At 42.7% G+C, this 17,136-nt stretch overlaps 1 protein-coding gene across 2 annotated transcripts in view; it reads left to right on the plus strand.

Moving 5' to 3' along the window:
• The first annotated feature begins 7,464 nt into the window (after positions 1-7,464).
• TMEM229B (transmembrane protein 229B) overlaps positions 7,465-17,136 on the plus strand; it is a 33,223-nt gene continuing 23,551 nt past the window's right edge. For both annotated transcript variants that reach the window (XM_053981040.1, XM_053981039.1), the window contains exon 1: positions 7,465-7,964. Coding sequence is in view for 1 of the 2 variants with exons in the window: in XM_053981039.1 (XP_053837014.1) it covers positions 7,480-7,964 (485 nt within the window). In the remaining variant the exon portion in view is untranslated. The remainder of the gene's footprint in view (positions 7,965-17,136) is intronic.

Raw genomic sequence — 17,136 nt, forward strand, 5'->3', positions numbered from 1 at the left:
ATGTATTTTCCAGCATCACAATAATCTTGATTAAAAAGTAAATTAAAAAAAAAAAGTCAAGAATAATTTAAGCACCCCTGCCATGAGCAAGAAGATGACTAGAAATGCTCTCAAAGTTCTTTCTAGCCCTACCTTCTGCAGTTCTATGAAGACATAACATGGTCACCAACAGAAAGTCCTGACTGGACAAGAGTGAATACATGTATGGGTTGTGAATCCTGCTTGGTTTTATTTCTTAAATTGTTTTGTCACTGAATCAGGATCAGGAGCAGCACTAGATCACTCTAATTCTCTGAGAAATACATGGGACACAGGATGGTTGAAACACAAGGAAAATAGTCCAGCCAAGTTTGTCTGCTGGACATAGTAAAAAATAAAGCCATGTCACTTGTATTTTGCAAAAGCCATGGAGGTAGTATTAGGATGAGTTTTAAATTCAGTGCTATTCAGTATTTCCATCATTGCCCTAGAAGTAAACAGAAATTCACTGCTGATAAAATATGCACGTATTGGGAAGCCTGGTGGAATGGCAATGATGAAGGGAAAGCAAAGAAGAGCAAGAAGGATCATCTTCATGTTCAAGCAAAAAGCCTTTTACTACAGTGAAATGCAAAATTATGCATGTGGGAACCAGATAGGAGATTAGGAGATGTGTAATCAGAAACTCTACCCTGGAAAAAACAGTACTCTGAAAAGGATCAGGATCATCAGAGTATGGAGCAGTTTCACTCCAGTGAGATACTGTGGCAAAAAGAGTGAAATCAATCCTCGAATGCATAAACATGGGAATAGTGAGTACCAGTACCAGGTTGCTGTTTTTCCCTTTGTGGCACTCATTAGACTAATCATATGCAGGATATTTATTTTCAAAGGTTGCTGAAAAGCTGGGGAAGGTGCAAGGGGAGCTTGGTAATTATTCAGGATCTAAAGAAAATGCCTTATTGTAGAAACCTTTCAGTGCTCAGCCTGTCTGACTTACTGAAAAAAAAGATTACTTGATTTATGTCTTGATTAATGAATTGATAGTGTTGGAGGCATAAAATACTAGTAGGAAAGGACTCTGAGCAGACTAAGTTGTACTGAGGACTGAGTGGAGGAGCTATTAAGCCAGACAAATTCAAGTGAAGAATGAGACACAGAAAATGATTAACCATAGAACAAGCTAATGTGGTGAATTCTTCATCTTCTTACGTCTTCATCAAAATTAGACATTTTTTATTGGCCTACAGCCAACTGCAAATGAGTTGTAGCTTTTAATACTGGAATATATCCATGAAAATTAATGGTCTATGATAGCTAAGAGGTTATTCTAGGTGATGTAATCTATTACATTGTAGAAGAAATATATATTTATTTATTATTATAATTATGTCAAGAAGCAGTAGATAAACATGCAGCTTCCTCTCTGTTTGGACCTTTAAGTGCTACAATTTAATGATAACAAGATGAATTTAGGTTGCCAAGATAATTGATGATGGAAACTGGAGGACTGTAAAAGTCCATTACTGATTTTCTCTCTTTAGATACTCCAGTATAATGTCCCTTTATCAGGTGGATTAGCATAATACAAGGAAATACAATTTGCTGGGTGACTTCCTTTCTCTTTCTTTGTTCCTCTGTCTAGAAATGTCCTTGGCTGTGACATGCATCTATGATAACTAAGTAACCTGGCCTTATTTCAGAAGTTTTTGTTATTCTAAAAGCTCCTGGCCTGTGAAATGTTCTTGGGCAGCTCATTGTGGATATTTGAAACATGAAAGTAGAGAGTCAAAACATGATTTTTATCTCTGAATCATTTTATACATTCCTTTGACACATCCACTCTCCACATAATTTCAAATCTCAGAGGAACACTTTTTCAATTTCATTCCTATTATATAATTTCTCTCAACCATCTTCATTTATCTTTGTTTTTAAATTGTAACCCTTGTTTTTTCCATCACTTCACCTTATCCATTCTCCTCTAATCCCTAGTTTATTATCACTACTTGACTGATGTTTGAGAAATGTATTGTAAGTGACTTGGAGCAGACACTTGTCATTTTACTGTTGATCAGAGCACTTTGCACATGTCGTGTCATATAAATAAAAACTACTGTTCCAAAAATATTTAGTGTCTCGGTTATATTTTGCAGTATAATATGTAACAGAGACACTTTATGAAAAATAATTATTTATTATAATTATCCCATCTCTGACACTGACTTTCAAGAGCATTTTTGGTAAATCACGTGCGATGTCTCTTCTCTGTCTCCGTTCCTTAGCTAGTTCAGAGTTACAAGATGTGTCAATGAAGTGCTAGCATCAGGTTGTTTGCCATTCTAGAAACTTTTCAAATGTAACAACTCTTCACTTACCCTGTTTTCCATTGGCTTGTCTCAAAACCTTCTAGCAAAGGAAATGTGTTCCTCTTTTACAGCTGGGGAACAACAGAGAGGTGAATTTGAGGGCATTGCGAAGGCCTGAAGCACATCTGTGAGTAAAACCCAAGCCTCCAGACCTCCAATCTCCTGCCATTTTTAATGGGAAACACATCTCCCCAAAACAGATTATTGGATCAAATTGGACTGGACATGTGCAAGTTTGTAAAGTGGTTTGCCTCTCCCCAAACCTATGTTTGCATTTTGCTGAACCTGGCAAAATAAGAGAAAACAGGGTTGCTGCCGAACCCTTCTGGTTCTGTAATTTCCATATTTATAATATTTGCTTTTCTTCTGCCCTTGAATCTAGAATAGAAACCATGAAGGATTCTTTTTACTTATTGTCATTAAAAATTCAAGCAAACACAGGCTAACTTCACCAGTCACACCTCTGGTAAATCTTATCTGCTGCTTGTTCTAGAGATCTCAGGCTGCTCTGTTCCAAAGGACTTGTCTGGCTTCTTAACCCACATGAAGGCAAAGGTGGCAGAAGGTGGTGGAGGACACTAGCTGTCTGCTGAGAAATTTTTCTGTCAGTCCAAAGAGATGATCCCTGAACAACCCAGAGGAAACTCACAAGCTTTGACAGTCTCTATGAAATAATGTCTTACTAACATCTTTTCCCATGGATACCTTGAATAGGAACACTCATGAAGAGAGCTTTCCTAAACAGGGAAATGCTTTGCTGCATGGCACTTTGGTCACATCTCTTAGGAGTAAAAATTTCCTATTTGCAGTCTTTCATTTCAGAACCAAGCTCTTACCAAGCCAAAAGTCATGGCAGGTATCTGTTAGAGAAAAATGCTTTCAAGGAAAGAAAAGCTAAATAATAATGTAAGCTTTACTATTATGATCTCTATCTAAAGGAAGAAAAATGTTCTGAGTAAGGAAATTATTTCAGCAGTCACACAGAGAAAGCCTAGAGTTTTCAAAAACAGTTCTGGCTTCCTGGGGGATTGCTGTCTAGCCTTCAACATTTTGAAGCTGACCCCACGGACTGCACCATACTACAGAGACTGGCAGAGGCACCACTAGAAGAACAAATGTTTAAGTGGCTTCAATTTTGTGCAGAGATAAGTTAAGAATCTTCATGGACTCAACTTCTGCCTCTATCCCTTTATGAAGCAACTACTTTCTCAGGAGTGATGAATATGGGGCTAGTGTCTAAGCCATAGAAAAAAAAAAACAAGCAAAAGAAAGAGAGGAGCCATCATTCCAAGGAGTCTCCTTCAGCGTGGAGGAACCAGGTTTGAAAATTTCCTTCATGTTTTCTTCAAAAAACTCAGCAAATCCATGGCTTGTATTTTTTCTACCTGCACCATAAGGAAAAAGAGACAAAGAAAGTAATCTCTATGGTATTGCATGATGACCTATGCAAGCTGATCTGAGGCAGTACACGACTTGTGGTATTCTTCAAAATCCATTTCCTACTTCAGGTATTTGAATAACATTCGTCACCACAGCGACTGGGGCCCCTTCAGGCAAAAAAAAAAAAAAAAAAAAGTTCCTTTTTTTATATCCTTGCAAGTCTAAATGTTACTCTTTGTTCCTCAGTTTCCTGTCAGAGAAGCCCATGTTTTGGATGTCCATCCATGGGGGGTTATTAAATAAACACAGAGCATCTACTCTTGATTCTATACACACAGGGAGATGAAATTTCCAATTTCCAATTGTGGGACCTCCTCAGGAAAACAGGACAGAAAAAGCCAAACTTCCCCAGGGAGGGAAAACCCTGACTGCATCTTGACAGGTTTTAAACAATTTTGATGAAGTTTTTCATGACAGATGTTTCCTTCAAAGCACTGGCTGGGTGGTGTAGAGAATGGGGAGTGTTATAAGGTGAGATTCTCATTTCATCTGCTGCAGAACTCGTTAGCATGTTTAAAGTGAATCAAGAAATTAGGCCAAGCATGACTTAATAAGCCTGGCCTTAAACCCTGCTCTGGAAATATGGATCCCATTCTTCAGTAGTTCCTAAGCAATATCAGACAAGCCACTTGGACTAAACCAGTAAGACTAATTTCCAGGTGCTTCTTTTTCAAGACCAGGACTGGATATATAGAAGGGATGAGCATCCACTGGATCAAACTGTAATTTAAATATAAGGACCCATATAAAACTAAATTCTCTGGGGAAAGAGAGATGCTATGAATCTCAAATTTAGGATTATTTTAAACTGAAACATGTCTGGACTTCAAAGCCCAGTCTGCAGAACAAGATCTTACCTCAGTGGGAATTACTACAGTGGCAGTGATACTTGCGATGTACTCAGATACCAGTGTAATGACCACATTATTAAAGTGTTCCTGAAGACATAAATATTTTTTTTTGTTTTCAGTGTAACAATGTACCACAAATAAAGCACACAAATAAAATTTAAGTGAGGGATTAAGTTCTGCCTGTCACAGAATGGATGAGTGAGGAACCAGCTTGGATATTGCTGCACTGTACTCCTTATCATGTCCAGATACAGGAGTATAGCAGCAAACAAATACGATTATGCCACTTTCCAAGACGTTTCCATACAGTCACATGTTATGCTAGACCCAAATAAAGAAACCCTTCCAGAACCAGACACGCTGGTGCAGAAACATCTGAACTGGTTTTGGGCACACATATAGGAACTAGATCAGGTATTATACATGATATATGCTATTTCAGAAAAAGGCAACACACACATGAAGATCAGCAGCATTCCCTGTGCCTGTTTACAAGTGGCTGCAGAGATACTAGAGAACCCTTATGCCACCACAAACTCTTTTCAACTTGGACCCAGCTTCCTGTGCACCCAGAGCATCCCAGCCTGGATGCTCTGCAAAGAATGGTGCTCGCTCCCAGCACAAGGCCTTGGGGAGCTCAAGCTCCCTTGTGAATGCCTGACAAAAGCGCAGTTTTAGAAATTCTTGCCTTTGTCCCCAGTCTTCATCCTACTCCCACTTTCACTGTATTATAATATCAACTTCATTTTTTTTCCTCTCCTCCTTTACTAGCTCAAGTAAAGAAACAAGGCTGAATAGAATAATAACAGCTCTTCTGAACCAACTAATGCAGCTAGGGAGAGCTGAACAAGCTCTCAGGTGTACAGCACCACCATCAGGTGCTTGCTCTGACATTTCTCCCTCCTGCCTGTCCCCTCAACACAGTACAGTGTCTTCATTCCCCTCACCCTGCTTCACTGCTTCCTCCTTCCTTTCTCCTCATTCTGGGAGCCCTCTCCTTTATCCTTACCTCCTCCTTCCTCTCTCTGCATGATGTGACTAGACAGGAAAATACAGATTTATGTACTCCCTACACGTGCTTCTCATTTTTTCCGATCCATCTTTGGCTGTTGATTTCTCCTTCTTGTAGGTGAGTGTCTCTCAGCTCTCTTCCTCTCTCTTTGACCTTTCCTCTGCTCCTTGTAAGGCATTCTCTCCTCTCATGCTGTGAAACATTCATACTGTCTCATACTGTGAAATTATCTCTCTCATGCTCTCTTGACTATATCTCGAGCATGGTCCTCGGTGCTTTCTAAAGGATGCTATTTCACAATAAATACATAAGCACTGCTTCATGCTGCTGTCTTCTCCAACTGCCTAATTGGATATGGTATTTTAAAGTGCTCTTTAGAATATCAAAGATGTCTTAGCTATTTTATAATTTTCCTTCTCAGCTCTGTTGAAATTTGTACAAAGCAATTGTGGGGTTTTTTTATCCAGCTTGAGCTCACCAGCACAAGCAGTGCTGCCCTAGCTTGCACAGCTCGGTTGCTGAGGCAGGGCTAGCTGTGCCTTATTCTCCATTTCCCCTTTAAAACGCTCCATCTTTCTGCATCTCCAGCTCTCACAGTGAGACTGAGCAATCAGGTGACTCGGTGACAGGCTGGTTTGCTGCATTGTGGCATCCTCGGAACAGCTACAGAGGTTTGTACACAGAGCTCCCTGTGCGAGCGCAGAGGGCACGCCGGGCAGCAGCCCGGGCACTCCCGGGTTACGCAGAGCTATCTATGCACGGCCTTTGGTGTGTGCAGCGTCTGCTGCTGGCCCCACAGGTCCGGGGCTGAAGGAGCAGCCTCTCCAGGGAGTACCTGCCTTTAACAGAGCCACTGCTGCCAGACATCTTGAGAGTCCTTCATTATAATTGCTTCGGGGCCTGCACAGATCCGGTGTTGCCTCATTATTGGGACTATTTATTATTGAAACCAGAAATGCTGAGTCATTAAATAGAGGTCATAAAAACATCCTTATTCGCTAAAAGCATTAGCTCATCATTTCTGGTACTACAGAAAGTAGGAAAGACTAGGAATCCTTGTGCCTGTGAGAAAGAAAATGTGGACTGCATCAGAGGCCTGGGAAGATCAGACAAGAGCCCCAAGTCAGTAACCCGTTAGGAAAATCAGGATGCTGGTTAAAGACAGATCTCTAGGCTCAAGATCAATTGCTATTTCTGCATTTGTGTCACTTCGGGTTACCATTTTATCCCAGAATATGTTAATGTCTCTCTCCGGAAATGGACAGAACTAAGAACCTTGCTCACTTTTGTCTGAAGACCATAAGGCACTTCAGAGGCACTAGCCAGCTCACCTAACCACAGAGAGCTGCCGTTACCCCCACCTCCATTTTTACACAGGGAAGCCAGAGGTACGGAGGGGGCATTTGTTTGCTTTCAAGCCCTGGCTGCAAGAAGAACTGCACTCTCCTGATTTCTCATGCCAAAGAAAGGCATTTTTTTCCTGTGTTTTTTGTGCTGCCGAAGAGTTAATATAGCCAGAGAAAGGATTTTTACTACCCATGCTTGAAATTTATTTTTTTACTATTCTTCCTCGGGCAGTTTTCTGAATCTGAAGAGATCCTTCTGGGTGGAAAAACACAATTTTCAGAGATTATGTTTCCCTATTTTAATATTGAAGCTGCAGACAAATACTTCCTTTGATAGCTGTGTTTGATTTCCTGCACTGCAGGGATGTCCTGTCAGCGTCCAGATCCAACAACAGGCGCATGGAGGTTACATCCCTCAGCTGATGGGGGGGGAGGGGGGGTGTTTATTTGTTTTTGTCATGGATTTCTTTGGAGGAGTAAATATGAAGGACTCGTACTGCAGGCTCACCAGCCAAGGCGCACTGTGCCACATCGTGTTCCCGGCCGGAGCCAACACTCCAGGCGTTTGGGCAGGGCAGGGGGCTCCCGACGCTCACCTGAGCACACACCGGCCCGCAGCGGCAGGGTCCGGTTCCCCGGGGGGCGCAGGTCCCTCCCTTGGGGCTCCCCCGCCGCGTTCAGGCTCTGTGCCCCGCCATGGCCCCGGCAGGGCTCGCCGGACCGGCCCCCCCGCCTGCGGGCCGAGGGAAGCGGCTGCAGGCCGGCGGGAGGACGCGGGGCCGGCGCCGCGGGGCGGGGGAGGCAGTGCGAGGCAGTGCGAGGTAGTGCGGAAAGAGTTAAGGGAAGGTGGCGGGGCAGGCTGGCTGTCGGGAGCGAGCATGTGCAGATTGAAACCGCATCCATACTACGGGCGATTGTCACTGGCACACTTCACCTCCCGCCGGCCGCGGGGCACCCATGGACACCGGTGAGGACACGAGCCGCGGCCGGGCGGGGGAGCCGAGCGGCGGCACCGGGAGCTGCCCGCGGCCGCTGCCCTCACGGCCGCCCCGCCGGGGCCGCGCGCGGCCCGCGGCGGCCTCCCCGCGGCGCGGGGGATGCGCTGCCCGGGGCGGAGGGCGGGGATGGCGCCCGGCGCCGTTGGTTTCGCTTTCTGGCGGCGGGAGGGCCGTGCCGCTCCCGACGGGCGGGTGCCGGCCGGAGCGAGACAAAGGCGGGCGGCCGAGCGGCAGCTTCCCCGCCAGCGGCGGGCCCCGCGGGGCCACCGGGCACGGATGTGTCGCCCCCTCTCGGGGAGCGGCGCAGCCCCCGCAGGCCGTCCCCCGCAGCTCCTCGGGGCGGCAGCGCGGTGCGTGTCGAGGGGGTTTTGCTCGGGAGCTCCCGACCCCGGCTGCGAAGTTTTCGGGGCTCAGGGAAAGCAGGGTGGAAGGGTTGTTGAAATCGGAGCTGCTTTTCGCTGAACAGTGCCTTTTTTTTTTTTTTTTTTTTTCTTTCTTCCCCAAGAAAAGGAGAGAAATGTCGCGAAGTATCTTTTTGTATTGATTTCTGTAAAACTTAATTCCAAGCAAGGGCAAATAGCTCTGAATGAACCCAGCGTTTGCAGAGCTGAACTGGGAGGTGGGAACTGGCTCTGGTCCGTTCAGTGACTTTTCTGCAACCTTGTGAATTACTCCTGTGTGTAAAGCCAGAGGTCAGGGATACAGATACTACAGTCAGCTGAAAATGAGAGTTTTTTCTTTTCTATTTTTTTTTTTTTTTTTTAATTTAAATTAGTCTCAAGATGTTTGCTCTTGTTCCATTTTTGGTATGGAAAAATATTCACAATAGCTGAATTTTTGCAAAATGGAAAATCTGTTTCCTTCTGTTCCCCATTCACTCATTTACTCTAGGGTTTTGCAAATTGTTTCTAGGATACTTAGGAGCAGGGATGCTGGGGAGGCTGCTCTGTCCTGTTCATCTTAAGCTGGACCGTTACACTGGGACTTCTTAAGAGATCATTTCACATTGCTGGTCCAAAACTACTGGGGATGTACAAACTTGTTAAGCCTCATAATTACACAGCAGATGCAGAAAAACTCTGTTACATGAAATACTTTGTATTGTTCTCTGGCATTGTTTATTTGGCAGTTTTTTTCTGTTTTCTCTTATTTCTGAGAAAAAAAAAAGCAGTCCCTGCAGGAGCTGTTTTTTTTCACAGGCAGGGTGGTAACAGCTCTGTGTCTGTCAGAGCTGTGTGCACTGGGGATTTGGAAGAAGAACAGATTGCCCAAAGAGGTTCATTCTGTGTTTTCCAGGGGCACAAATGCATTAATATATGTACAGCATCGGTTAGAGATGGGGCTAGCTACTGTTTGGTGGTAAATAGGGAGTAATGAAAACAAAAATTACCATAAGTTATTAGGAAACAGAAAAGAAAGACTTATTGACATGGAGTCCATAATGCCTGTAGGCACTTTCAACCAGCACTGGGGAAAACTGTGTAGGAAATCCGTAAGGTACTCTTGTGCCTATGACACATCCTAAAGGTCCTTCTTGAATCCCAGCACCTTGTCCCAGTGAGAAGGTTCCATGGAGAAATGTCAGTTTTCCTGTGTTATGTGACAGCAGCTTGCTACTGTGGATAAATTAAGATTTTTCACTAAATCTGCGAGTAGGTAGTTCCTCCTTGAGGAATATATGCTCTCGGTGTGTATGTCTGAGAATTTCATACTTCTCTGTTGAGGCTGCCTCTGAAGAACATGGTTGTCTCTGTTTGTAGAAGAGGAAACTGAGGTGCAGGAAAATGACATTTCAGAGGTCGTTGTTAGATTGAAACAAGATTTAACTCCAAATCATTTGATTTAACTAGTAGCTGTAGTAGCTTTCTAAACAAAGCTCAGCAAAAGTGCTAGAAGCAGCTGATTCAAACTGAAACATTCTGAGATCCTCTGATCACAGGAATATTGAAAAAAACATGTAGTGTAGTCTGGTGGAAAGGAAATGGAGGGACAAGCAGAAGTTGAGGCAGTATTGCTTGTTACTGCATAACTTCTTGCTGAGGCTCTGGCAGCATGCCTGTAGCCTTGGTCAGTATTGCTGTGCCCACTCTACTGAAGCCTGATGGTGGAGGCAGAAAACAAGCTGCTTCCTTGGAGAGTTCAAACCTTGGAATTCTTATGGCAAGATCCCATGGCAGTTTACAGACGTGGTAAAGGGGTCTAAAACAAGAGGTATGGATAGCACAGGTGTGTAGTTGAGGGTAACCTAGATCTCTGCATCCATATGGAAATGGTACCTGGTAGTGGGGACTCTGCAGTTTTGCTGACAATGTCATAATATTATGTGGTGCCAAACAGTGAAAGGCAAATTTAACCTTGAAGGGAGATGCAGGTTTCTGGATTAGAGTGTAAGGCAGGAAGAGGTTTTTGGATAAGGTGATGGAACTTGACAGTATGTGGAGTCTTTTAAGATATCTTTTTTCAATCTATACTTTATTCAGCATCTTGGAGGTGTTCTAGGGAGTGAAGATGTAGGGATCCCTTTGGCCTTGTAATTTGTGGATCTACTTACTCCCACACGTCAAGAAATGGGGAGAGGAGTTGTTTTCCAGCATTGTAAATGTGCTTTTAATACCTGTCCACTTCGTTAGGACAGTAACTGTCCTTGGATCCGGTGTTTCAGGGCTGCTGGCAGGCGCTTCATTGTGTCCAGGAGGGGTGTTTCTTCTCATGGCATAATTAGTCAGATGAATTTAAGTTTTACCTCCCTTCAAAGCGTTAGAAATAAACTGCAGTTGGGGACTGATCATGCCAGGAAGAAGGTGTGGAGGGGGAATGAGGGGGAGGAGAGGAGACTGTGCACCCTTCCTCTGGAGGGTGGGGAGGGAGGAGGGGGGGAACCCCCAACTTTTTGCTATCATCACATGCTTTGACGGCAAGTCTTGTTCGTATCCTCAGAATTGTACTTATCACAGAGTCTGGGGCCAGGCTTTGTAGGTTTCTCTTTTTTCTGCAGCATGGGATTGGTCACTAAGCATCATCTCTGTGAGACTTGTTTGAAGAGTCCTTTGCAAGTTTTGGAGTTGCCTCACTGGCTGTGGTGTGCTTTCTTGTGCTCCTTGTTCATGGTATGCACATCCAGTCTCCTTAGACTAAAGAACTTCTGTCCTTATTCAAGTTGTTGAGCTGTGTTGCAAGAAACTGCATGAAATTTTAATAAAATTATCTGCAGGAGATTTGACTAGGTTTTAGGCAAAAGAGTCCTTTCTGTTAAGCTGTCTGACAACAGAAAGAAGTTTTTTCTCATGGAAGATGATTGGAAAGCATCATGAAGAAGCTTTTAAAAAGGAGAAAATATATTGAGGAGGCTTAAAGAGTGGTGTTGTGGAGGAGACCTTGTTCTGATGGTGAAATCATAGAAGTAATGGAAAATTTTATGTTGCAAATTGTACCTTAGGATTCTTTGTTTCTAGATCGCCTTCAACAAATACCATGTTTAAGAAAATGAAGTTAAGTTGTTGCATTGTTTTGTTTCTTTTTTCAGTCTCAGACAGCCTGCTATTATATGGTAAGAGGAGAGGTAACAACATGGCTAATTAAAGGGCAGCAATGCTTCATTCCTTAGGGCTAATTATTCTCTAGAAAATGGGTCAATTACTTAAATTGTTTGCCAGCAGGAGGTAGGAAAAGCCTTCATTCCCATTCCTCACCATCCTTTTGTAGGAAGCACTTCCTACCTCCACAGCAGTTGCAGTATCTTGTTAAGCTTTCAAGTGCCAGAGCCATGCCCTGCAGATGGGGAAGTGGCACCTGAGCAAACTTATATGTGGTCACTTCTGTCCTGCATGTTCCTGTGTAGATGCAGATGAGGCAGTGTCCAGTGGTGTTCCTGGGTTGTTTCTGGAGTGAAAGAAATGAAATTGAACAATACAAATGGGAGTTCTGTTTCAAAACAAAATTTGCTTGATGTGAAAGGTAAAGTATGGTGTATACCCTTAATTCTTTTGAAAGAAGTTTGATCATCTAGTTAGTTAATGTCTTCCAACATAAAAGGTATTACCTGCTTGTGGCTTGCTTGGTACAGGTTTGTAAATGATCCCTTCTCAGATCTGCTTCCTGTATTTGTTTCAGTATTCTCTGGTAGCTTTCTCACCTGACCATGCTGCTTGCTTTAGCTCTGCAGGCTTAGTACAGACTGGGTGAGGGAGCAGAGGGCTGGTTAGCCATGTACATCAAAATGAACTGGTCTGCTTTCCACATTTCTGTTATGATATGTGAGGCAGGAATATCCAGATGGTTCCTGGGTTCCTCGGTAAGGTGGCTGTGCAGGCAACTACAAGAAGTCTTGAAAGAAAGCCAGACTGGGCAAAGGCTTTGGCTCTGCAGGAGCAGATACCAACATCTCTGCCAATTCAGAACAACACTCTCTTTCTGGTTAGTCAGAGCACTACATTCCTGGCTGTAAATGATACACCCAATAATGTCTGCTGTGAGCCAGAGCTTACGCACCTTGCAGTCCAGCTAAAATGAGTGTAAAAGACTTTGCAGGTGCGTGCTGCTTGTTAACATGTCCTCAGAGGCAAAATAAAAGCTAGACTGCTTTAGAGATTTGTTCGTAGGTATATCTGAATGAGCATACTTATCAGTTACTAGGTCAGAGGTGTCTAATCATTGCATAGAAGAGGGAAGTGTTTTATGTTACCCTTTCTTTTGTTCTGGATTTTTGTTGGTGTCAGTGCACTAGAGCTCACTACAACCTTATTTTGAAACTCCCCCGCCCTCACATGCTTCTGTCAAAGCTGGATTAAATGACTTCCCTACCACAAATGCTGTCTTGCTTTCATTGCATAAGATCCAAGCATCAGTAGTCTCTAGGTGAGTGTTGATAGCATAGCGTGGTGAAGCTGCTGTTTGACTTCTTCCTTGCTGGATCTTTGCTCTCAGGTGTGCCATTTACTGGATGTAGCCTATATGAAGAACTTCAGTACAGCACCTCTCTGTCCTGTTTGCATGATGCTACTGGGAGCATGATGAAGTACTTCTGAAGGGGGGAGCTCAGTCTTTAGTATGGGTAGCTCTAGCATAGTGCTGTGTGTACTGCCAAGTGCCTTCTGGGGATGGGGAGTCTATTTTGGTTTTATTTCTTTCATCCAGAATGCATGCACAGATCATGATCCAATTCATTTAGTTCCACCAGCCTAATCTGGACTGAGAAATCTTGGCTGGGGCTGTGTCTATGCAGAGCTCTAGACAGTCATTCCTCTCTGCTTGCAGCAGAGTGTTCCTGATGATAATGGTGTATTTGGCTGTTTCCTCTCCTGCTAACTGACCTAGCAAAGCTGGACTTGCTTAACCCATGGGACACTTCGAGCCATGTGTTTTCTTTGTATTTTGTGTCAGCAGAGGCTTATGGTAAGGATGCTTCTAGTAAGTTCTAGAAGAAGAGTTATTTATTTTTGTAATTTCTGTTGTTTTCTGTATAGTTTCCCCTAGTGGTGTGATAGATACCATGTGATTTGGTTTATTTTGATCCAGCAGTTCTTTCCAAGGCATACCTCACAATTAAACTTTTAATTGGAAATGGACTTGTACAGGAGCTTCAGGATGTAGGGCACAGTTTATAAAAATACTTGAATGTCTTACTAGGGAGAGAAAAGCTGCTGTGAAGGTAATGTAATGATTCCTTAGCAATATTGAGCTTGGCTGCTGTTGCTTTCGGTTTTCCTTTGCTGCTTAATACTTTACCATGGAGATGAGATACTTTCCAAACCATCAGCCTCAGCCACTTGAGCTGACAGAGGTTAGCATGTTATTAGGAGTGCCCTGGGCAGCTAAGCCATTTCCTGTGCAGTGGAATACTAAGGTGCATATAGAAAGAAGGCAATTAATTATGCTATATTATGTTGCCTTATAAATTGTGGATGTACAAAAGGTCAACTTCTAGAATCCATGTTCTTCTCTTAGATAGTTACTCCAAGTTGGGGTATGCCGCCTTGTGTGTGGGGCAGTGGGAATAGGTTTTTTGTTCTGTTTTTTTCTTTCCCCAGCTACGTATCAGGCATAAAAGTGGGAAAGTGTCCCATTGTGATGCGAGAAATATAGTTTCCTTGGTTTGAGAAACAAGGACTGGACAATGTCATGACAATGATGAACATTTGCTACGCTTAAGGGCTATGGCTTAGCAACGTTTGGAGTAATCAAAAGCTGTAAGTGCAAACACCAGCACTTCCACTGCATCTTTCATTTGAGAATCTCTCAGTTCTTAATGAATTTTCAGTGTGTCTCTGTGAGGCTGGTATTATTAGTGTCATTTTGCAGACAAGTAGATAAAGTAAAATGCTTGTATAAGCACATTCAGCAAGCCAGGAAAAGCAGGAATAAAATTCAGGAATACTAATGATTCAACCTGGTTTTGAGCTACTATCTTGTATTTTTTTCCAGAAAAGAAAGACATGAGTTTTTGTAGCTTTCCTGCCCCCATCCCTCTCTTTTTTTTCCCCATTGGATTAGGCTGCATAAAAGCGAGACATTATTATGCAACATATCTAAGTGTGCATGTGATACTTGAAAAAATGGTAATCAGATAAGTTGCCAGGCAACAGTACCCTGCCTTCAATTACCAAAATGCCAGTGAGTGTGCTTTCATGATATAACACGGGTGCTGTACTTCTTCATAAAGAAAGTGTAGGTGGAGTTTTGTAAGAGTTGCTCCTTTTTAACTCATCTCCTGCTTAATCTGCCATATTGTGAGGTTAGATTTGACCCCAGTTTTAGAGAAAAGTATTCACCAAACCTGAAATCAACAACAACAAAGTTAGATGATCTCTCAAAGAGAATGAATGGTATGTGAGCATATATGAGTAAATAACCATTTCCTGTGATGGGTCTGTGAGTGTTTGATGGTTCAACAGCTTACAAGAAGTAGGTCAGAGCTCATCCTTGGGACCGTGAAAATTAAGAAAATGGGTGAGAGATTTATGTTAAAAGGTAGATGACAGGAATGCAAGGCAAGCTGTGAGAAGTATCAAAACACTCATGGTGGTCCCTTGGCCCAAAAATATTGAAAGCCGTGGTAATTCATGAAAATATGAATGTAAATCCAGCTGGTTCATTTTCATTGCCTTAACAGAAGCAGAATGGAAGGAACATAAGAAGGGATGAGTGTACACAGAGGAAAAAGTGATAGTCTAATAATGAAAGACAGCATGAGGGAATTCACTTGTGTGTTTGTTTGAAACCTGAGTTTAATTTATTTTTCAAAGATATTGCAAGATAACAACAGCAAAATTAAAGACTCTTGGAAGTTATTTAAATGAATTTTTGGTTTTGGCAATAAATAGCCACAGAAGCATTTGCAGAGACTGCAGTTTTGTGGGGATGCAGGCATCTGGCCAAGCCTCTTCAGCTGTTGGGTGGTGGCATGGAATTTAGAAGAAATCTGAAACTCCAGAGGTCTAATGTGCTACTCAGGGCTTTGACGGAAGTTTTCAGTTGAGATAGGGGACTCACCTAGATATATCTGGGAAAGAATGCCCATAACCTTGAATTCACTGTTTCCTTGGGTAAGTGCAAGTTGTTGCTTTACAGAGTTGGTTTTCCAATTATTTTTTTGTTGTTCCAAAAGGAGCAAAAGGCATTTGCATTTCAGGAGATGAGGGACTGTGTCCTGCGTGTCCCTCTGCAGTATTTCAGTCCAGTGTAGAAAGAGGTTCAGAAGTCCTCATCAAGAGACATGGTGGGACTTCAGTTAAAAGGGAAATCTGCATCATCCTCTGTGTAAGTCCTGCCAAAACAGGGGGAGTTTCTGAGAAGACACAGACTCACTTTCTGTTTCCAAATTTGGCACTTTCTTCCCAGGAGAATCCCAGATAAGTCATGGAGCAATGTTATAACTTGATTTTTCTGTTGCACAACTTACCACCTGTTAGTTGCATGGACCTGAGCTCTCTTTGTAGAGAACTGTAGAAATAATGAAGGGATGTAAATACTGAAAGAGACAGTTGAAGGAACGCTCAACTAACCACCTTGCAGTTAGGAATTTACTTTCTTTTTTGTTTGCTTTTCTTTGTGTTCTCAGTTGATGAGCAGTATTGCTAGATTATGCTCATGTGTAGTCCCCAACCTGCTGACACCAGGAATATTTGTGTCAGAGGAACAGTCAGAGCAGGAAGTGCTGTTTTGGGAAGTCTGCGATTTTAGTTTTTAACTATTTTTGTATATGCAAGTGGATGTTCACACTACTCTAACTGGTTTTTGTTTGATTTTCCCTTACTACAAACACTACACATTTTGAATCATTAGTATTTTGACACAGAAAGTCCATTTATATACCAAACAAAAAACAAATCCCCTTTTCTGAACAGTTTAAGCTTTGTATTAATCACGTGAGCCTTAAGGTCCAATCTTTCTCTTCAGCTCTACTGCTGTGCTCACGTGTATTATGACATAGCCTTTACTAATGAAGATTTGCTTCAATGAGTGTTTTCTTTCAAGTGTAGATACATTTGTAACCAAAGGTATGGATTCTCCAGCAGTCTGAGTTCAAAGTGATGCAGTATTTTGTGAAAAGGGAACTTCTTCCTGCTGGGCTGTGTGCTGTGAGCCAAATCTGAGAGATGATGATACAGCTGAAAACTAGCAGGCTTTACGGTAGTAGCATGGGGTAGCATTCAGAGGGCTGATGAGTTCCTTGGTCTGGCTCCAGGTGAAGCCCCATGGGTGGCCTGAGCACTGGTTCCGGGGAAAGGGATGAACTGAGCAGGACTGTGTTGTCCTAAAGTTAGGTTGGCTTGAAACCTTTTGTAATGTTCATGTTTCTGCATTTAAGGAGTCGGGAGTGTTGCAGTTGCTTATTTTGTATGATTTTGTTCCTCAGTCTTTTATGTATCAAATTATAGACAAGTACATCTGACCATGCAAAAAGAATTCTCAGTGGTTTTATGATTCTAAGGAAATGCCTTTTGAAATTTTGTTTGCATATGTCTGATAAATAGTTCAGTAGAAATCTGTGGCAAATATCCAACTGTGGCAAAATGCATATAAGGAAAATGGATTACGTGCAAATAATTTTTAGGAACATTGATGTGACAACAATTTATACCAAAGCTAGACAACAAACAATTTCTTTCCCAGTCTGATGTACAAATATGTAGCTAGTAAAAT

The sequence above is a fragment of the Vidua macroura genome, chromosome 6 (assembly GCF_024509145.1).
Source record: "Vidua macroura isolate BioBank_ID:100142 chromosome 6, ASM2450914v1, whole genome shotgun sequence".
Lineage (NCBI taxonomy): Eukaryota > Metazoa > Chordata > Aves > Passeriformes > Viduidae > Vidua > Vidua macroura.